Source organism: Athene noctua, chromosome 31 (assembly GCF_965140245.1).
Source record: "Athene noctua chromosome 31, bAthNoc1.hap1.1, whole genome shotgun sequence".
NCBI classification, from domain to species: domain Eukaryota; kingdom Metazoa; phylum Chordata; class Aves; order Strigiformes; family Strigidae; genus Athene; species Athene noctua.
In genome coordinates this window covers 1,487,858-1,508,680 of record NC_134067.1, presented here as the reverse complement: position 1 = coordinate 1,508,680, position 20,823 = coordinate 1,487,858, and the positions used below count along the sequence as shown (strand labels likewise).

At 59.5% G+C, this 20,823-nt stretch overlaps 2 protein-coding genes across 8 annotated transcripts in view; both read left to right on the top strand.

Annotated features, from left to right (window-relative positions):
• The first annotated feature begins 425 nt into the window (after positions 1-425).
• On the top strand, positions 426-17,729 carry TYK2 (tyrosine kinase 2). Of its 7 annotated transcripts, none has more exons than XM_074929898.1 (25): positions 426-531; positions 2,226-2,303; positions 3,514-3,571; positions 3,686-3,898; positions 4,845-4,968; positions 6,981-7,125; positions 7,420-7,583; positions 7,808-8,192; positions 8,415-8,609; positions 8,790-8,947; positions 9,045-9,168; positions 9,304-9,496; positions 9,591-9,697; positions 10,043-10,219; positions 10,333-10,420; positions 10,535-10,662; positions 11,257-11,392; positions 11,748-12,152; positions 12,555-12,652; positions 13,991-14,183; positions 14,468-14,586; positions 15,178-15,350; positions 15,443-15,560; positions 16,143-16,253; positions 16,825-17,729. In XM_074929898.1, exons 4-25 carry the CDS (start codon positions 3,712-3,714, stop codon positions 16,957-16,959), a joined length of 3,663 nt encoding a protein of 1,220 aa, XP_074785999.1. In that variant the 5' UTR covers positions 426-531; positions 2,226-2,303; positions 3,514-3,571; positions 3,686-3,711; the 3' UTR covers positions 16,960-17,729. The 7 variants fall into 7 exon arrangements, with proteins under 7 accessions (XP_074785999.1, XP_074786001.1, XP_074786000.1 ...); XM_074929900.1 differs by having other exon boundaries at positions 2,226-2,359; XM_074929899.1 differs by having other exon boundaries at positions 2,226-2,938.
• A 1,083-nt stretch (positions 17,730-18,812) lies between these two features.
• The window catches only part of RAVER1 (ribonucleoprotein, PTB binding 1), an 8,583-nt gene continuing 6,572 nt past the window's right edge, over positions 18,813-20,823 (top strand). The window contains exons 1-2 of the mRNA XM_074929904.1: positions 18,813-19,039; positions 20,217-20,283. Of these exons, the coding sequence (XP_074786005.1) occupies positions 18,821-19,039; positions 20,217-20,283 (286 nt within the window). The 5' untranslated portion in view covers positions 18,813-18,820. The remainder of the gene's footprint in view (positions 19,040-20,216; positions 20,284-20,823) is intronic.

Here is a 20,823-nt window from a genome sequence, read left to right as displayed (position 1 = left end):
CTGTGCCCTTACAGCCCCCGATCCAGCTGTGACTCCCCATTTGGATCCAGCTGTGCCCTTACAGCCCCCGATCCAGCTGTGACCCACCCCATTTGGATCCAGCTGTGCCCTTACAGCCCCCGATCCAGCTGTGACCCACCCCATTTGGATCCAGCTGTGCCCTTACAGCCCCCGATCCAGCTGTGGCCCCCCCCCCCCCCTTTGGGTCCAGTCGGGCCCTCTCCAGCCCCGCCTTTTATTCAGGCCCCGCCCCCTAAAGTATCTCCTGTCAGGTTGGCTCCGCCCCCTCCTCCACCCGCCACTCTGGCTCCGCCCACTTCCCCGCTCCGCAGCCAATAGCCGCTGCCGTCGGTCCTTTCCTGGGCGGGGCTTCTGCCAACGTTCCGCCCATGGGGCGAAGTCGTGTGGGCGTGGCAACGTGGCGGCGGCGGGCCAATGGTAGCGCGCGTCTCTCGGGCCCAATGGGAGGTGGCGGCTCTGCGGGGCGGAGGGAGCCGGAGCGGCGGCCGGGCCGGCGGGGAGCGGGCCCCGGTACGAGGCGGGGGGGGCCGGGGTGTGCGGGGCTGGGGGGCCCGCGAGGGGCTCGGGGCAGGGGCTGGGGCCTTCGGGCCCGCGCGGGTGAGGCCTGGGGGGGGTGTCGGGTCTGTGGGGTGAGGGGAGCGGGGGCCGGGCCTGGTGTGTGAGGGGAGGGGGCTGGGGGGGCTGTCAGGGGGTGTGGGGGGGTTAGAAGAGGGTCTGCAAAGGGTGTCCCAGGATGTTGGGGGCTGTGGGGCGTCAGGGTATGTGGGGCTGGGGGGTGTCAGAGTATTTGGGGTTGAGGGGTCAAGGTTTGGGCAGGTAAGAGGCTGTGGGGTGGGGGGGTCAGGATATGTGGGGCTGGGAGGCTGGGAGGTGTGGGGGGGTCAGGATATGTGGGGCAGAATCAGGGTTGTGGGGGGTCAGGATATGTGGGGCTGGGGGGGTCAGAGTATTTAGGGTTGGGGGGTCAAGGTTTGGGCAGGTAAGAGGCTGTGGGGTGGGGGGGGTCAAGGTTTGGGGAGTTAAGGGGCTGTGGGGTGGGGGGGTCAGGATATGTGGGGCTGGGGAGCTTGGGGTGTGTGGGACTGGGAGGCTGTGGGGTGTGAGGGGGTCAGGATATGCCCCCACGGGAAGCTCAGGTTATGTGGGTCTGGCAGTGTCAGGATGTGTGGGGCCAGGAGACTCAGGGTTGGGGGGTCAGAGTATTTGGGGTCGGGGGGGGTCAAGATTTGGTGATTTAAGGGGCTGCGGGGTGGAGGGGTCAGGATATATGGGGCAGAATCAGGGTTGGGGGGTCAGGATATGTGGGGCTGGGGGGGTCAGAGTATTTGGGGTTGAGGGATCAAGGTTTGGGCAGGTAAGAGGCTGTGGGATGGGGGGGTCAAGGTTTGGGGGGATAAGGGGCTGTGGGGTGGGGGGGTCAGGATATGTGGGGCTGGGGAGCTCGGGATGTGTGGGGCTGGGAGGTTCTAGGCTGAGAATGTCTGGATATGGGGGGTGGGAGGCTCCAGGGTGGGGGTCAGGGTTTGTGAGCCTGGGGGGACATCAGGAGATGGGGGTCTGGGGCATGTGGGGGTCAGGATGTGTAGCTGTGAGATGTGGGGGGCTTTAGGGCCGGGGGGGCTGTGTCGGGATTCAGGGGGCTGGGGGGGGGGGGGGGGGCGTTAGGCCTCGCCATCCCTGCCTTCTCCCACCGTCCGTGGGGCGGCCGGTCCCCGGCGCTTCCGCTTTCCCGTTCCCATCCAGCCCCGGACTTTGCCCCCATGACGCTGCCCCACAGGCAGAGCCCGCCGCCGCGTTTAGCTCTTGGGGGGCTCCCCCCAAACCTCCCGCACTGGGCAGTGCTGGTGCCCGGGGTTTTTTTTGCCCCATTGCCCTAAAACCACACAGAAAACAGGCACGTGTACAGCGCTCCCCTCCGAAACACGGGGACAGGGAGCAAACGGGGGCTGGCAGGTGCCGTCGGCAGCACCGCGACATGACCAGAGGTTTGAGGGGCTGCTCTTGGGGTGGGGGAACCCCCACTTTGAGGGCTGAAATGAGTCCAAATGGCCCCCCGGTGTTGACCTGAGTCCTCACCGTAGCCGAGTGCGTGCGGGTCTGGAGCGAGGACGGGCACAATCCTCGCCGGCCGCGTCTTTTGGGAGCGCAGCTGCACCGAGGTTGCAAAACACGGCTCGTAACTCGCTTCCCTCTCCCCCTCCCAGGCCTGTCCTGGGAGCCCGAGACGCCCACGGAGGAGAAACCACAACTGCGGCGGCTGAAATTGGGGTGAAATCGGGAAGGTTTGTGCCCTGCAGCGTCAGCACTCGCCCCCGTTACGAATAACGGCAGGGGGAAGGTTGGATCCTGCTGCGTGAGGGTCCCTCCAGGCTTCTCCAAGCAGGAGGGGTTGGGAGGTTTATTTTGTTTGCCAGCTTGAGAAATCCAAATTTTTCAATTCTAAATTCCCAAATTTCAGCCCTCTCCGCATCTGCTGTCAGCAGAGAGCTCGGCTGCCAAAAGAAAAAAAAAAAAAAAAAGCCTTTTGAAGTTGATTTATTACTTTTTTGAGGGGCGCTGAGCTCCCGCTGACCCGCTTCAGGGTGCTGCGACCAGTTCCGCTGGCTTCCCCCGGGTTTTTGAAATGAGGAAGCTGACGGAGCGGCCGCCTCTTTCGGATTCCACTCTCCTCCCGAGGAGGGAATTGGGGGAAATCTGCCAAGGTTTGGCTTCGGGATCTTTCCACGCCTGTGGGCAGAAGCTGAACTAATGCTGTCACGTGCTTCGCCTTGAGAGGATCTGGAGAGGTGCTTTGCTGAAGGGGGAAGACCCCCCACCCCGGCACAGAATTCCTGGGAAAAGGGGCTTCTCTTCATACCTCTCGCTTTTTGTACCCGAGCCAAACACCGCCCCGCACCCAAACCAGCTGCTTTTTGGGGTGAGAGCTGCTTGTTTCACCCCTCTGCTCGCTCCCCCGCATGCGGGGTGCGGGGAACCCTCGTGCCGGGGACGTGGTGAGTGGAGCACGATGCTTGAAAAGGCTTCAGGCCCCCCCCCAAAGCGCCGGGGTTTGCTCCCCAGGTTGGTTTCTTTTGCCTTATCATCAGGGTGGCAGCGGGAGATAAAACCACCGGGTCCTTCTCCCCGTGTCGTGTTTGGCGTTGACATGGCGTCGCGGAGCCTTTTTTTTGGGGGGGGGGGGGGGGGGGGGGGCGGCTTCAGCATGGCTCACTCGCGGCCCTGGGTTCGTTTCAAAGGTGAAAACCCCTGTGAGCTCACCGTGAGCTTGCCGTGAGCTCACTGAGTCGAGAGGGCGAGGGCACATGAGAGTCGTGGCCCCAAGCAAGAGCTCCCCGCGGTGTTCATCACTGTCGGAGGAAAGTTGAGCTGCAGTGCCAGTGGCAAAAAAATTACCAGGGAATAGGTGCTGGATTTCACTGGGAGAGACCAGGGAGAAGAGCTGGGGGGTGGGTGACCCGGAGGGATTTTCACCAACGGATCCCTTCCCAACAGCCCCCTCCCGCGCCGGCTTCAGAGATTGGCACCGAGTTATGCTTCATCTGACAGCGAGGTGCGTGGGGTCGGGGTGGAGGGTGCCCAGTTACCCAACTGGGAGAGACTGGTGATGGAGCACCCTGTGCTTTGCTAACACTTGTTTTTATTTATTTCTCTTGTTTCTCGCCAGCTGGGGCGTCCTCGGGGGCCATCGCCATGTCTCTGTGCCAATGCGCGGCGAAACACGGCGAGTCGGACGCCGACGGCTGCTGCTTCTCGGCGAGCGGCGGCGTGAAGGTTTGTCTGCACTGGAGTGGCGAGGAGGAGCGGGAGAGGTGCCAGACCTACACCCAGGGCACGCTCAGCGCCGAGGAGATCTGCATCGACCTCGCCCGGAGGATCGGTGAGCACTCAGGGGGCTCCATCTCCCTTCCAACACCACAATACCCAACCACACTACAGCCCCAGGCGGAGAAATTTCTACTTTCCCAATCTCTGGGACTGTCTGAGCTGTTTTATCTGATAAATCTGAGCCGTCGGGGTGTTTTTAAGAAGCAGTTTCCCGCTAACTGGCTGTTGGCAAATCCTGCTGTTGGAATTTAGGCATCCCCGCTCGCTCTGGAGTTCCTGAGAAGCGGGGCGGGATGGTTCTACCCCGAGGCTCAGGCCAGCGGGGCTGGGAATTATTGGAGCGTGATGAGTTGAAGAGCAATTACTTCACCTCTGACTTATCAGCGTCCCTCTTTAATGAGCTTTCTGCCTCCCCTCGCTGTGGATTTCTCCCGCAAAAATCAGCTGGGCACCTGCGCCGGGGCTTTTCACGGTCCGAGGGGCCGTTTTGCAGCTGTGTTGGTTTGAATTAAGGGCAGCTGACGTCTCTTTGAACCCTTAGGAGAAGCTTTTAGCTCTCACCTAAGGTTTAACTGGCAAATCCACGTTTCCCCTGGGGTTTATTAACTTCCCTTCCCCTTGCTGCAGTCGGCGCGGCTCTGCATGGCGGTTTATTTGGAAGAAAAGCTGCCGAAGCTCCCCGGGCCAGCTGGCTTTCCCCGAGCGCGCCAGAAGGACGGCAGACGCGCGGCTCTCGATTTAAATGGCAGTTCTAAAGACTATCCTGGCTCTGACATTTGCGAGCGGGGACGAGGAGGGAGGACGGCTGGGTCCCTGGGGGTGGGGTGTTGGTAGCGCGGATGGGTTTGTGCTGCCAGTAAAATCAGTTGGGAGAAACGGGGTGAAGAAAGTTGCGGGTTGGATTTTTTTTTTTTTTCTCGTTTTTTTTTTTTTCCCCTATCGACCGTGAATCTTTGCGGGCTCGGCCTCCCCTCACAGGAATCGTGTTTCCTTCGCAGGCATCACGCCGCTGTGCTACAGCCTCTTCGCCCTCTATGACACCCAGAGCCGCGTCTGGCTCCCGCCCAACCACCTCTTCAAAATCAGCAAAGACACCAACTTCAACCTGCTTTTCCGCATGAGGTGAGGCCGGTTCCCTCCACGCCATCCCTGGGTTTTTTTTTTTGAGCTGAGCCCTGCAGAGCGGAGCTGTGCTGGGCTTTAATAAGGCTGTGCTGGAAATACGGCTGTTGAGTTTCCAGCCTCCAGGTTCCCTGTTCCCAGATTTGTCTGGAAAACGCCTGCGGAGGTGGACGTGAGGTTGGGGAACGGGGTAAACACCGCAGGGCTGGTTTCCATCAGACTCGGAAGGATTAAACGAGGACCAGGTGGTGTTTAGAGCCCCTGCCTCTCCTCAGAATGAAAAAACTCATTTCCCTGTTCCCGAGGCACCTCCGCCTTCCTCCCCCCATCTCCCTGGCTGACCCAGCCCCTGCTCCCCGCTCCCCGTACAGGACAGCATCCCCTCTGGCGGGTTTGGAGCCCACGAGTGACACCCGAGGGTCTCTCTGAGCCAGCCCAGGGCTGTGGCGTCGCAGCTGCCTGCCCAGGAAGGTTTTTGTGGATGTCTCTGCAAGATATCACGTTCCCCGTGGGGTGTTGGGGACTCCAATCTTCTGTTTCCTCCCAAAACATTGCTGCTATTAGAAAAGCCTTTTTCAGGCTTGTTTTGTTGGGGTTTGGTTTTGTTGCTTTTCTTTTTTCCTTTTTTTTTTTTTTTTTTTTTCACGGTGAGTCATACTGAAGGTAAAAGCAAGGGAGAAACAGAAAACCTGGCTTGGAGATTTAGTATGTTTTATTTGACTTGCAATACCTTCTTCCTGGGGAAGCGTGGCACAGGGAGCCGAGGCCGCTCTCTGCAGCCACCCGTTGCACCGACACAACCCACGCAGCCAAAAAAAACGGTCTCGGAGGCGCCGCACCGGCTCCTGCACCTCGCTGGGCCGGTTCAACAGTGACCGTGGGAGCCACGCGTCCCCGTGTGCGAGGCGGAAGGCTTCGAGTCCTCGTGGCCGGCGCCTCCTCAGCCCTGCGAGCTGTAGCACTCTGATTTTTTGGGGGCCAGAAAGTCCTTTCCCTTCGTGTCTGGTTCCGAGGCTGCTCACCCCCGTGGCACGAACACCAGAGTGACCCCGGAGCATTAACCGCAGGCAAAGATGCGGCTTTGGGGGTTGCTCTGTGGTGGGAACAGAAGCTCGCTCTGCCCGCAGAGCTCCCTTCTTGCTGGTAGATTTTTAGATGTGGCGTTTTGGGGGGATGCTCCTTGCCCCGGCTGCTGTCTGGGTTTTTAGCGGGGGGTTTGTACCCTGCAGAGCTGTGAGCCCCTGGGCTCCAGCAGCAGGAAAATTTGGCTGCGAAGTGGCGTTGCGGGGAGCACCGCTGCTAAAGAGCCATTTGGAAGCGGTTTTATTAACTAATTAGGGCCCTTTAACGAAGGGGACATAGTCTGTGTGCTGTATGGCACAGCTGGGCATAAAACGGGTGGAAAAAGCGTAAAGGAACCAGTTTTGGTGGCAGGAAGAGGCGGCTTCCCCTTTGCCTCCCGGCCTCTGAGTCGTTGCCTCGTGCTCAGGTCACGTTTTTGGAGGACGTGGCTGATTCTCGTCTTGGCAGCGCGGTTTCAAGAAGTTGGCCTCTTAAAAAAAACCCCAAACCCACCACTCTGAGCCCGGAGTGTGACCCCTGGCTGCGCTGGGGTGGGACAGACCTCTCTGCTCCCGCTTGGCCAGTCTTTTCCCTGTTGTCCTGAGACAAAACCATGCAAAACCCTCATGGGGAGCTGGGTCGTCCCCCGGCAGCCCCCAGGGAAGGGGCAGGCAACAGTTTTGGGTGGAAGGGGCAGAATTACGGGTGGAAAGAGCAGAATTACGGGTGGAAGAGGCAGATTTATGGGTGAAACAGCAAATTTACAGGTGGAAGGAGCAGATTTACCGGTGAAATGAGCCTCAAGCAGGTCCGGGGCAGCCACTGGACTCAAGTTTGGCCTTAAAGGCAAAACCAGAGCGGCCTTTTCAGCTGCAGGAGCACGCAGGGACAGCCCAGAGCCCTCCCGTCCCTGCAGGCGAGCACCGCTCTCCTCTCCTCCTCCCCTCCAGGTACTACTTTCGGAATTGGCATGGGATGAACGACAAGGAACCGGCGGTTTATCGCAACGTGCCCCGACAGAGCGACTCCCCCGATGAGAAGCTGCAAGGAGGAGCCTTGCTCGACAAATCGTCCTTCGAGTATCTGTTTGAGCAGGTAATGAGCCGGGCTCCTGGAGCTGTGGAAACCTGGGTGATTTTCTTGATTGAGCCGGATTTGGCTCAGCCCTAACGTCAGGATCTGTTTTTTCATCTGTGAGGGCTTTGTTTAGAGGACAAACACAGCTGTAGTTTGCCCTTGGAAAAGCTTTTTGTCCTGCTTGAAGAGGCTGGGAGCGGAGTTGAGGAGGATCCCATTACACCATTAAAATAAAAAAAGACAAAAAAGCCCTCGGGAAGTCAGCACAGGGAGAATTTTTTCCCCCTTTATTTAACTTTCTGTCTTTAATAGGGAAAATTTGAATTCATCAACGATGTCGCATCTTTGAAAGACCTCCAGACCGAGCAGGAGGTCCAGAGGTTCAAGAATGAAAGCTTGGGCATGGCCGTGCTTCACCTCTCGCACATCGCCATCAAAAAAGGCATCTCTCTTGAGGAAGTGGCCAGAAAATACAGGTGATTGCTTGGCTTCGCAGCCTCGGGGCTGGGCGCTTTCTGCTCTGCCGTTGTCTGAAGGGTTTTTCCTGGTTTTCACCCTCTTTCCTCTCCATCCTGCTCACGAGGAGCGAGCCTGGGGCTGGTTTAGGCGACGGCAACATCAGCGGCAGCTCCTCCGGCTGCATGTTTTGCCATAGAGCGCCCCTGAGGTCTTGCTGACGGGTTGTTCCTTCCCTCCTCAGCTTCAAGGACTGCATCCCTCGTTCCTTCTACCGCCAGATCCAGCAGAACAACTACCTGACCAAATTCCGCATGAAAAACGTCTTCAAGAAGTTCGTGCAGCGTTTCCAGCGCCACACGGTCAGCGCCGGCAAGCTGACGGTGCAGGACGTCATGTACAAGTACCTGGCTACCCTGGAGCACCTCGCCCCTCGCTTCGGGAGCGAGCTCTTCCCCGTGCTCTCCTTGGAGACCTCCTCCGAAGGGGAGAAGGTGCAGCTCTATGTCAACGGGGGCCATTCGCAGCTGGAGCACGCGCACGCGCTGCTCCCCAAGGACCAGCCCATCACCCACGAGGTCCTTGTCACCGGCACGACCGGGATCCAGTGGCGGCCGGTGCCCGGAGAGGTAAGTTGTTGCTCAGGAAGGGCCGTTCCCATCCAAATCCCATCCCACACTGGCTCCTTTTCCTTGGCTCCCACTCCTGGGCTTTTCCTCAGGCTCTCCGGGCACCCCAAGTTCCTTTCCAGTTTATCCCAGTTTAACCAGTACCTGCCACAACCTAGCGGTGCCATTTCCCAGCGGTTTGATGGGCTGGGACCCAATGCCTTTGCATCTCCACCTCCATAGAGCGTCGAGAACTTCTCCCATCGCGGATATTTTGGGAGAAAGAGCAGAAACAAAGAACTGGAGCCCAAGGGGCCGACGCAGCCGGCGGAGCGGAGCGAGCTGAAATGGGCCCATTTCTGCGATTTCCGGGAGATCACACACATCGTCGTCAAGGACTGCAGGGTCAGCATCAACCGGCAGGACAACAAGTGCCTGGTGAGTGGGACCTGACCCACTGGGGGGCCCCTATTTGTGCTTTGGAGACAGGGAGGATGCAGGACAGGGATTTTTTTCTGGGCTTCATGCCAAAAAGCGAGGGGTTTACACTCTCCTCCTTGGGCTGGGCGGGTTCGGGGCTGCTCGCCCTCCAGCTCGGTGGCTTCTCCCTCTTCCCAGGAGGTGGTTCTCCCGTCCTCCGAGAGCGCGCTCTCCTTGGTCTCGCTGGTGGATGGTTATTTCCGACTCACGGCCGATTCTAGCCACTACCTGTGTCACGAAGTGGCTCCGCCGCGGCTCGTGATGAGCATCATGAACGGCATCCACGGGCCCATGCAGTGAGTGGCTTCTCCCTGACGCAGAGCGTGGGGCTGCCGAGGATGTGCCGTGTCCTCGGGGCTTATCCGAAACCGTTCCCCTTCCTCCCGCTGCCAGGGAGGAGTTTGTTTTTGCCAAACTGCGACGGGAGGAGCAGGAGGAAGGGCTCTACATCATCCGCTGGAGCGTCCTTGACTTCAACAGGATGATTCTCTCCGTGGTGAAAAAGAGCCACCAGCAGGTAAAAACACAATTCCCAGCGTGGCCTTCCCAGTGCTTGTCTCGTTAGGAACGAGCTGGGTTGTGCCTGCTCTGAGCTGTCGGCTTTTTGGGTGACAGGGAGCTGCAACACCCATCCTGATGCCGTTTTTCTCAGGCTCCCGGGGTGCAGGCAGCCCTCAAGTACAGGCAGTTCCGGATCCAAAAAAAAGGAAACTCCTTTGTGCTGGAAGGGTGGGACCGGGAGTTTTCTACTTTGAGGGAGCTCTTGGATGTACTCAAGGGCTGCACGCTCAGGTCTGGCGAGGAAAGCTTCACGGTGAAGAGATGCTGCCCCCCCAAACCAGGAGGTATGAGGATGGATGTTCTTCCCTCCCCTGGGCTCAAGGAACAAGAGCACCGGGTCGTTTCTGAGGCTTTGTGTTCCATTCCCTCCTCTCGCAGAGATCTCGGACCTGCTGATCACACGAAAGGTGAAGGACAGCACGAAACAGATCCTTAACCTGACCCAGCTCAGCTTCCACCAGATCCGCAAGAACGAGATCACCCAGGTTGTGCACTCTGCTGTCCTGGGACGGGAAGCCCATGGGTAAATCCCTTGGCTGGAGGAAGCCCCTCTCCTTATCAGGGGGATGCTACTGCACCCCCGACACCCTGGGGGCAAAGAGGAGAGAGACACAGAGAAGTTTTTAGGCTTGGTTTGGTGTTTTATTCCTTCCTTCCCACTTTAAGGAGAGGGAAGAAAGAACCATGCAGAGGCAGCGGGGTCCAGGCAGGAGGCAGTTTCTTCCCTGTGGCACATGGAGGGAAGTGGGAGAGTCGGCTTGTGTGTGCGAGGCTGAAAATTCCCCCCACGTGGGGGTCTGACACCCGCCTGCCTTCTCCGTTTGCTGTAGCGAGCCCACCTGGGGCAGGGCACCCGCACGAACATCTACGACGGGCTCCTGAACGTCTGCGGGACCACCGGGGCCGATGACGAAGCCGAGTATTTCTCCACTGAGCAGAATAACAACAGCCGGGAGATGCACGTGGTCCTCAAAGTCCTGGACCCCAGCCACAGAGACATCGCCCTGGTGAGCCCCAGGGGGAGGTGGGATGGGGGGCGAAACAGCCCCGAGCTGCTCGCTGGGTGCTCCAAGAGCCCGGCTGCCTTCAGGACACCCTCTTTTTTTTCCTCTCCCCGCAGGCGTTTTTCGAGACAGCCAGCCTGATGAGCCAAGTGTCACACGTTCACTTGGCTTTCGTGCACGGCGTCTGCGTGCGAGGCTCCGAGAGTGAGTACGGGGCTGTCCCCCACCCTGTTCCACAGCCAGTCTTGCCTTGTGCTGATGCTTTTCCCTTGGCCGGCGCTGCCACAAGGCTGAGGAAAATATCTCCATTTTCCACAGACATCATGGTGGAGGAGTTCGTGGAACACGGACCTCTGGACGTGCTGCTGCGGAAAGAGAAAGGCCGGGTCACCGTGGGCTGGAAAATCACCGTGGCCAAGCAGTTGGCCAGTGCCTTGAGCTACCTGGTAACAGGGCTGGGGGCTGCGGGTTTTCCAGCAGAGAACTGTGATGGAAATGGCCATTTGCTCTGGCTGCACCCTTGGGTCTTGCTGGCAGCGTGGCAGGAGGATCTGCCCCACTCCCCTCTGCCCTCCGAGCAGATAAACAGCTTTTTAGCGTAACGTGCCCTGCCTGCACCTCACAAACCCCGTCCTGGCTCCCTCTTCCCTGGAGGTGAGCGACTGCAGCAGCACACGTGAACTTCAAACGCTGGATTCCTGCCTCTGTGGCTGTTTTGGGGCCGTGCGAGCTGAGAGGAGCTGAGGAGGAGGAAGCTGCTGCCTTCCTCACTCGCTGGGCTTCCATCCAGCAGCTTGGGAAAGCACGCTAGCTGCCTGTGAGGGCACGCACCCCAGCGCTGGGTAATCCTCATGGTTCTTTTATTCCCCGCCTCCGGGTTTAGTTTTGCGCAGAGGGATAATGAGACGGGGAGGTGACACAGGTAATTAGAGCCAGGAGTCCTGCTTTTTTTATTTTCTGGTGTAGCCTGTAGACTTAACCTTGATCTGAGGCATCTGTGAGGAGTTCCGCCAAGATTTCGTGTCCTGGCATTTTCACAGGAAGACAAAAACCTGGTGCACGGCAACGTGTGTGCAAAAAACATCCTGCTGGCCAGGAAAGGGCTGGAAGATGGATCCGTGCCTTTCGTGAAGCTCAGCGACCCCGGAGTCAGCTTTACAGTGCTCTCCCGAGAAGGTACCCGGGTGTCGCATGCTTGAACTCAGCAGGGCGGGACTTGGCCTTGTTCTGAGCTGAAAATCTGGGTGATTTTCCCCTCTCCTGTAGCCCAAGTAGCTAATAAATAGCGTGGATTGTGCTTGAGCTGATTCAGCAAGGTCTTGCCTGCTTTTTAACCCTTAATTTTTATGATATATGATATTTGGAATGTGCAGACATGCAAATTTTGTGGGAATGGCTTCAGAGCTGCTGTCGGGGACAGTCCCACCGCAGCCCCTCAGTGGTTGGGATCCTTCAGGGAGCTTTTTCCCCCATGGGGTCTTTCCGGCTGTATCCTCAGCAACACCTCACTTTTGCCTCCCCTCTCCCAAAGAACGCGTGGACCGGATCCCCTGGATCGCCCCAGAATGCGTCCGGGATGTGGGAAACCTCAGCACAGCGGCCGACAAATGGAGCTTTGGCACCACGTTGCTGGAAATCTGCTTCGACGCCGACGTCCCGCTCAAAGAGCGCACTCCTTCGGAGGTGACTCGCCTCTTCCTCTCCCTCCATCCCCACTTTCTTCGTTCTGGGGTGGATCCTGGGTGGATCCAGGTTGGAGACCTGGTTTTCTTTCCTTTCTCTCAGAAAGAACGTTTCTACGAGAAGAGGCATCGCCTGCCCGAGCCGTCCTGCAAGGAGCTGGCCACCCTCATCTCTCAGTGCCTGAACTACACCCCCGTCGAGCGGCCGTCCTTCCGCACCATCCTGCGGGATCTCACCCAGCTCCAGCCGCACAGTGAGGCTCTGCACTTGGGGGTGTCCTGCTTTTTCAGGGGAAGGGGGGTTGTGTGTGTTACACCCTGAATTGGTTTGGGTGTTGGCGGGGGTGGGGGTGGCTGTGGAGACTGTTTTGTCCTGAGTGAGGGTGGAAGGGCAGAAAAGGGCCAGAAAAAGGTTTAAAAAGGGGCAAAAAGGTTAAAAGAAAAGGAAAAACAAGGTTAAAAAAAAGCAAAAAGAGGGAGAAGAAAAGTCCAAAAGAGGGAGAAGAAAAGTCCAAAAGAGGGAGAAGGCAAAAAAAAGCGAAAGGTCAAAAGAGGGGAAAGAAAAGGCCATCCTTTGGGCACAGGGTTGGAAGAGAAAATGTGTGTCCCTGCAGCCCGGTGACCCCAGCTCCCCCCTCACCCCCCTTCCTTTCCAGATCTCGTAGACGTCACCTCGGTGAACCCCGACTTCCCAGTGTCAGACCCCACCGTCTTCCAGAAGCGTTACCTGAAAAAGATTCGGGAGCTGGGGGAGGTAAGAGGCGCCTTGAGACACCCCCCACCCTGTAATTCTGCATCCAGCTCGGGGTCCCTTGGCACAGGAGAGACGGGGCCGTGCTGGGGGGGCCCCGACTCTGCCCCGGGGGCTGGAGCAGCCTCCTGGGAGGACGGGCCAAGAGCTGGGGGTGCTCAGCCCGGAGACGAGGAGGCTCCGGGGAGACCCGGTTGCACCTTCCCACCCCCCTGAGAGGGACGGGGAGAGACTTTTTCACCGGGCCTGGAGCTGTGGGACAAGGGGGACGGGTTTGAGCTAAAAAAAGGGAGATTTAGACTAGATCTGAGGAGGAAACTCCCCGCGCTGAGGGCGGGAGCCCCTGGCACAGGCTGCCCAGAGCGGCGGGCGATGCCCCGGGGCCGTTCAGGGGGCTCTGAGCACCTGGGCGGGGGGTGGGCTGGGGGAGCTTTGGGGTCCCCCCACCCCAACCCCTCCCGGGATTCTGTGATCTGCCCCGGCTCCGAGGGCTCTGCGGGGTTTGAGGTGGGATGGGGCGTCCAAAGGAGAGCGACGGAGCTGGAGAAGGGGCTGAGGGAGAAAAGGAGCCTGAGAGGAGACCCCCTCGTGCTCTACAGCTGCCTGGAAGGGGGTGGGGGGCAGGTGGGGGGGGTGAGGTCTCTTGTCCTGGGTGACGGGATGAGAGGAAACAGCCTCGAGTTGTGCCTGGGCAGGTTTAGATCGGACACAAGGAAAAAACCCTCGGCCCAAAGGGCTGGTGGTGCTGGGACAGGCTGCCCGGGGAAGGGGCCGCGTCCCCACCCTGCGGGGGGGTTAAAAGACGCGCAGACACGGCGCTGAGGGACGGGGTTTGTGGGGGGAGAGTTGGTAGTTTCAGCTTAACAATGGGACTTGATCATCTTAAAGGTCTTTTCCAACCTCAGCGATTCTGATTCTAAATCCCAGAGGAGCTGATATGACAAATCCCCAACGGACCGTGGAGCTGATAGAGATACTGGAGGGCGATTTAATCCCTTTGGGTGGGACAGGGGGCTCGGAGCTGGTCAGGAGGACGTTTCCCTCGTAGCAGGTTATCGTGGTGCCTCGTGCTGCTGCGTGATTCATCCGTTCCGGTCGCCTCTGGGTGAACCAGCCTCTTTCCGGACTGATTTCCAAAGAATCCAAATTTGGATGAGGGTCAAAGTGCAGATTCTTTGGAAAAGCTCTTTATTTTTAATCTCTTTTCGCTGGGGACTTTCCTTCTTCCCAGGAAATTTATTGACCTCTATGGAGGGATTCCAGAGAGGCTGTTCTTGGGGTGGAGAAGCCAGAAAAGTTTCTTCCTGCCAGACCATAAATTCTGTGCCTACTCCTTGCCAGGGTCACTTCGGCAAGGTGAGCCTGTATTGCTACGACCCCACCAACGATGGAACGGGGGAAATGGTGGCCGTCAAATCCCTCAAATCTGGCTGCAGCCAGCAGCTGCTGACCAGCTGGAAGAGGGAGATTGAGATCCTCAAGACGCTTTATCACGAAAACATCGTCAAGTACAAGGGATGCTGCAGCGAGCAGGGTGAGCAGCCGGGGGGATGCCTGGTGGCTTTGGTGGCAGCCGTTGGGGGGTCACTGGCTCTTCCCTGTCCCATTTTTTCCCTCGCTGTCACAGTTGAACACAAACAGCAGAGCCTGAGCTTGTGTTGTCCGACCCCCCAGTGCTGTTGCTGCTGCTAAAAACCCAATTCCCTGAGTTTTTCGATCCCCTTCCTGGCAGACCGCTGAGGTTTGGGGTGTCTCTGGGTTGTTCCCCTCTCCCCACAAGGTTTACACATCACCATCCTCCTCCTCCTCCTCTTCCAGGAGAGAAGATTGTGCAGCTGATCATGGAGTACGTGCCCCTCGGCAGCCTGCGAGACTACCTGCCCAAGCACAACGTCAGCCTGGCGCACATCCTGCTCTTCGCCCAGCAGATCTGTGAGGTAAAACCTGACCCTTCCCAGCTTCTGGGGGCTCTGACCTCCCCCCAGATGGCTCTAACCTCCCCCAAAATGGCTCTACCCCACTCTTTTCCCTTCTCTGGGGCATGATCTCTTTGCACTCCAGGCTACTCTGCTTCCCAGATTGGCTCCTCTGCTCCCCAAAATGACTCTACCCCTCTCTTCCCCCTTCTCCAGGGCATGGTCTGTCTGCACTCTGGGCTCCTCCGTACCCTGGAATGGCTCTAACGCCCCCCCAGATGGCTCTGCCCACCCTTTAATTGGCTCTAACCCCCCCCCCCCAAATGCCTCTGACCCCCCCCAAATAGCTCTAACCCCCCTCCCCTCTTTTCTCTTCTCCAGGGCATGGCCTGTCTGCAACCTGGGCTCTCTTGCTCCTCAAAATGGCTCTGAACCCCCTAAAATGGCTCTGACCCCTCCGCAAATGGCTCTGACCTCCCCAAAAGGCGCTGAACCTCCTTTTATTTCTTCTCCAGGACACGGCCTGTCTGCACTCTTGGCTCTTTTGCTCCACAAAATGTCTCTGACCCCCCTAAAATGTCTCTGACCCCCCCTCTCTTCCCCCTCCTCCAGGGCATGGCCTATCTCCACTCCCTCCACTACATCCACAGGGACCTCGCCGCCCGCAACGTGCTGCTGGAGAACGAAAACGTGGTGAAAATCGGGGATTTTGGTTTAGCCAAAGCCATCCCCGAGGGCCACGAGTATTACCGGGTCTGCGAGGATGGGGACAGCCCCGTCTTTTGGTGAGCACGGGTTCGGTGCCGGGGGGTGGATACGGCAAGCGGAGGCGCGTGCCGGGCTGTGCCGGTGCTCACGGGCAGCCGTCACCTCGCAGGTACGCCGTGGAGTGCCTCAAGGAGTGTAAGTTTTACTACGCGTCCGATGTCTGGTCCTTCGGGGTGACGCTCTACGAGCTCCTGACCCGCTGTGACTCCAGCCAGAGCCCTCCTGCGGTGAGTACTGGAGCGGTGACGCCGGCTTCACCACAGCGGGGTTTGCTGAGCTGGTGATCGCGGCTGTTTTGGGGTTTGTTTAGTTGAGCTGGCGATCGCGGCTGAGTTTGGGGGGTTGTTTAGTTGAGCTGGCGATCGCGGCTGAGTTTGGGGGGTTGTTTAGTTGAGCTGGCGATCGCGGCTGAGTTTGGGGGGTTGTTTAGTTGAGCTGGCGATCGCGGCTGAGTTTGGGGGGTTGTTTAGTTGAGCTGATGAACACGGCTGAGTTTGGGGGGTTGTTTTGTTGAGCTGATGAACACGGCTGAGTTTGGGGGGTTGTTTAGTTGAGCTGGCCATCGCGGCTGAGTTTGGGGGGTTGTTTAGTTGAGCTGGCGATCGCAGCTGAGTTTGGGGGGTTGTTTAGTTGAGCTGGCGATCGCGGCTGAGTTTGGGGGGTTGTTTAGTTGAGCTGGTGATCGCGGCTGAGTTTGGGGGGTTGTTTAGTTGAGCTGGCGATCGCGGCTGAGTTTGGGGGGTTGTTTAGTTGAGCTGGCCATCGCGGCTGAGTTTTGGTTTGTTGGGTTTTTTTTCCTTTTCCCACAGAAATTCATCGAGATGATCGGGGCGACGCAGGGGCAGATGACGGTGCTGAGGCTGATCGAGCTGCTGGACAGGGGGAAGAGGCTGCCGAGTCCCAAGGACTGTCCTTGCGAGGTGAGGCTCCGTGTCCTGTCTGTCTGTCCACCTGTGTGTCCATCTGCCTACCTGTCCATCCGGCTGTCTGTCCCACCGGCCCCTGGGGAAAGGGGAAATGGGGAGGGAAGGGGAAAAAGTAGAGGAAAGGAAGGAGAAAAATGGGCAAGGGGAAAAAGTGGGGAGGGAAGAGGAGGAGAAAAGGGGAAGAGGAAAAGTGGGGAAAGGGAAGGAGAAAAGTGGGGAGGGAAAAATGGGGAAGAGGAAGAAGTTATCAGGGAAGGAAAAGAGTGGGAAGGAGGAAAAATGGAGGGAAGGAGGAAAAGTGTGGTGAGAAGGAGGAAAAGTGGGGAAAGGGAAGAGTGAGGAGGAAAGAAGAAAAACGGGAAGGGAAAGATGCAAAAAGAAGTGGAAAAAAGTGAGAAGAGAGAAAGTGGGAAGAGCTTCCGATTGCTGTGGGGGAGGATGAAGTCAGGGGGTCACAGAGCTCCAGAATGAGGAGCCCTCCCTCAGTTATTCCCAGTGACATCCCGGCGGTGGCCGCGCTGGTTCTGGAAGTTTCTCCATCCCCGTCCCCTCCCTCCGTCCCCAGATCTACCGGCTGATGAAGAACTGCTGGGAAGCGGAAGCCTCCTTCCGCCCGGCCTTCCGCAACCTCGTCCCCATCCTCAGGAGCTTCCACGAGAAGTACAGGGCTCAGGCTCCCTCCGTCTTCAGCCTCTGCTGAGCCGGGACCAGGGGGGGAACACAGGGGACCCCCCCCTCCGCTCCCCAAAACGCCACGGGGTCGGTGAGGGGGGACACAGCCAGATGTTGCCACGTTCCAGTTTTTCCCGGCGGCGTTTCGGCCCGGGCTGAGCGCGTGGAAGAGCAGTACTGAAGGGGGAGGGAAAGGGGACCCCCCCCGAGCTTTCCTGTGCCATGGGGACCCCCCCAGCCCCGCTGTGCCCCCCCCCGGCCATTCTGTGCCTGTCCTCGCTGTGCCGCCAAACACTGTGAATGAGACTGTGGGGAGTGAGGTGGAAAGGGGCGGGGGGGGATTCGCGGGCTTACACCCCCCCCCCTCCCCTCCTCGCTCCCTCCTCTTCCTCGGGGATCTCCTCCCCACCAGGATTTGGGGTGCTCCCCTCCAAAGATGGGGGTTCAGCAAAAGAATTTGGCACTTTATTGGGGTTTGGGGTCTCTGCTGCATTTTTGAACCTTCCCCCCCAGATTGGGGACAAGGGGGGGAAGATGTGGTTTGTGTGTCCCCCCCCCTTTGCTCCGGCTGGTGCCCCAGGACTGTTTTTGGGGTGCCACAGGGGGGACTGAAGGAAGAGGGGGTTGGGTGCCCCCCCAAACTGTCTGCAAGGGGAGGCTGTTTCCCCCCGCCCCTTTCCCTGTTATTTATTGCCTGCTGTTTGCCTCCTCTCCCTGGGGACCAGGGGGGGGGGGCTGTGGGGGTACCCCTCTTTCCCCCCCCCCTTCCCTGTGGGGGTGTCTCCCAATAAAGGATATAATGGCCCCCCCTCCTCTCTGGCCTGGTAAGGGGGAGAGCAGGGCTTGGGGGGGTCCCCTGGGAATTGAGGGGGGGGGCATGGCATGTGCTGTCCTGCCCTTGGGGGTGGCTGCTGTGGGGCTGGGGTCCCTATAGGCTATGGGGTAGGAGTCTTGGGGTCCCTATAAGGACTGGGGTAGGGGGGGAGTCAGGGTTCCCCACAGGGTGGGGTGGAGTGTTCTATAGGGTAGGGGTGCCTATAGAGTTGTGGGGGGTGTCAGGGGCCCGTATAGAGTGAAGAGGGTGTGTCTCGGGGGTCTCTATAGGGTGAGGGGGTGTGTCTCGGGGGTCTCTATAGGGTGAGGGGGTGTGTCTCGGGGGTCTCTATAGGGTGAAGGGGGTGTGTCTCGGGGTCTCTATAGGGTGAGGGGGTGTGTCTCGGGGGTCTCTATAGGGTGAAGGGGGTGTGTCTCGGGGGTCTCTATAGGGTGAGGGGGTGTGTCTCGGGGGTCTCTATAGGGTGAAGGGGGTGTGTCTCGGGGTCTCTATAGGGTGAGGGGGTGTGTCTCGGGGGTCTCTATAGGGTGAAGGGGGTGTGTCTCGGGGGTCTCTATAGGGTGAGGGGGTGTGTCTCGGGGGTCTCTGTAGGGTGAGGGGGTGTGTCTCGGGGGTCTCTATAGGGTGAAGGGGGTGTGTCTCGGGGGTCTCTGTAGGGTGAGGGGGTGTGTCTCGGGGGTCTCTGTAGGGTGAGGGGGTGTGTCTCGGGGGTCTCTGTAGGGTGAGGGGGTGTGTCTCGGGGTCTCTATAGGGCTGTGGGGGTCAGGGGTCAGATCGCTCAGGGGCGTGGCCCCCGACAAGCAGCCAATAGAGTGCGGAAACCGCAGGGCTCGTCCGGTTTTGTCCAATGAGGGGGCGCAATGCTAATAGAGGGCGTCTCGGCCCAATAGAAAGCGCCGGTGCTGCCGGCTTGTTTTTTTCGCCCAGCCCAATGAGCGCCCGGGACGCTCCCGCGTGAGCGCCGCGCCGGGCGGGCCAATGAGGCGGCGGCGTGTTGGCGACGCTCTACCCGCCGTCGCCTCTCGATGGTCCCAGGAGGCGGCGGGTGCCCAAGATGGCGGCGGCAGCGGCGGCGCTCTCGCTGGCGGGCGCCGTAACGGCACCGAGCCCGGAGCTCCCGGCGGCGGCCCCGGGGCTGGGCCGGGCCCCCGAGGAGGAGCTGCCGGTGCTGGACCCGGCCGAGGTGCGGAGCCGCCTGGAGCGCAGCGCCCGCCAGTTCCGGAACCGTCGGAAGGTGCTGATCCGCGGGCTGCCGGCCGACGTGAGCAACCAGGTGCGGGCCGGGGCTGAGGGGAGACCGGGCCCGGGCCCGGGGAGAGACCGGGCCCGGGGCCGAGGGGACGGCCGGGATCAGGGCCTGGGCCCGCGGCGGCGTGACGGGGGGACCCGGCCCGGCCCCGTGGGGGGCCGAGGTGAAACCAGGCTCGGGACTGAGGGGGGACCGGGATCGGGGCCTGGACCCGCGACCGGTGCTAGGCCTGTAGGGACCGGGGAGAGACCAGGATGGGGAACCGAGGGGAGACCGGTCCCCGGGGCCGGGACCGGGGAGAGGCTGGAGCTGAGGGGAGACCGGGCCCGGGCCCAGGGGAGACTGGGAGGGGTTCGAGCCCCCCCAGGCTGGGAGCGGGGTGTAGCGGGGCGCGGGTTGAGGCTTTGGGGCAGAGGTTTCCGGTAGGGACCGGTTTTACGGGGGTGAGGTGGAAGGCCGGCCCGGTACCGGCGAGTAGCCGGAATAACGGGCCGGGGCGGATCCCGAATCGCGCCAGCTTCTGCGAGTGGATCTTAAGCCGCTCCTCGGGGCTCCGTGGACCCCCCCAAACCCTCCCGTATCCTTTTGACCAGCTCCCGCGGGGGGAGCGGGGCACCCATCACCCCTCAAACCCCGCTCCGAGGAGGAGCCAGCGCGGCCGAACGAGCCCCGAATACCGGCCTCAAACGAGCCGCGGCCGCCTCGGCGCTCCCTCCGGTTGCGTTTTTTAATTCTCCTCCCTGTAAACGAGCGTTAATTATCGCCCGGGGGAGGCCGAAGGTCTGGAAATCATTTCGGGGAGGGCAAAGTCTGGAGCCCGCGGCAACGCCGCTGCCCTCGACTGGTTTGAAGATGCTTATCTAGGAGGAGGAGCAACGCAAAATGTGATTCGGGGGGGGGGGGGGGTGTAAAATCATCCTCGGGGTGGCAAACTGGGGACAGGCGAGTTGACACTGGGAGGAAGGAGGGAGATATTGAGGCTGAAGGGCTGGGTTTAGTCTCTTTTAGATACACCAGGGAGCATCTTTGCTTTAAATTCACCCTTTTCCCTCTCCCAAGCACGGGAAGGGGGGAAATAATTTGGGGTGACACATAGGAATTAGGGGAGTGACAGGAGCAACGCCTGGAGCTTTTCCTGAGAAGCTGACTCATTTATTTATTTCTTAATTTTTTTTCCTTGAAAATCCCTCTGTTTATCCAGGAAGTCCACGATCTGCTGAGCGACTACGAGCTGAAATACTGCTTTGTGGACAAATACAAAGGGACTGGTGAGTAAGCTGCTCTGGCAGCGCGGGCGGCCCCGGGGATGGCCAACGCTCTCCCTGCGCCGAATCCGACGCCGCGGCCACGCTCGGTGGTTTTTCCGTTGCGGGGGAAAAGACCAACACGTTTGGTGTCGCTTTTCCGTGGAAAATGAACGGCTGCGTGGTTTGGAAACACACACGCACACACATATGCACCCCCCAGGGGATTTTATATGCTGCAGTGTGGGATTTACGGTGGGTTTCCCGGAGGAGGGTGTTCAGTGCAGCCCCTCTTGGGGGGCTGTGCCCACTGGCCTTATTCCCTGCACCCCAAAATCAGTTTTGAGGGACAGAAAAATCCGTGGGAGCTGCGTGCTGGTGCTGGGCCGTGGGGACATTGTCCCTGTCCCTCACACAAGGCTTCACGAGGACAGTGTGAGCTCCCTGGCCGACCCCTCACTGCGAGGGGTGAATTTTACCCTTAATCTGTTGGGATTTAACCCTCTGTCTTCGCATTTTGGGGTGAAACAGGCGCCGCGTGCCCTCACCCCCTCCCAACTCTGC

Coding starts and splice junctions, on each gene's coding strand:
- TYK2 (XM_074929896.1), top strand. CDS start 2,979: ATGCGGGGTGCGGGGAACCCTCGTGCCGGGGACGTGGTGAGTGGAGCA. Junction 12,653..13,990: donor AGATTCGGGAGCTGGGGGAG/GTAAGAGGCGCC, acceptor ACTCCTTGCCAG/GGTCACTTCGGCAAGGTGAG. Junction 14,184..14,467: donor GGGATGCTGCAGCGAGCAGG/GTGAGCAGCCGG, acceptor CTCCTCTTCCAG/GAGAGAAGATTGTGCAGCTG.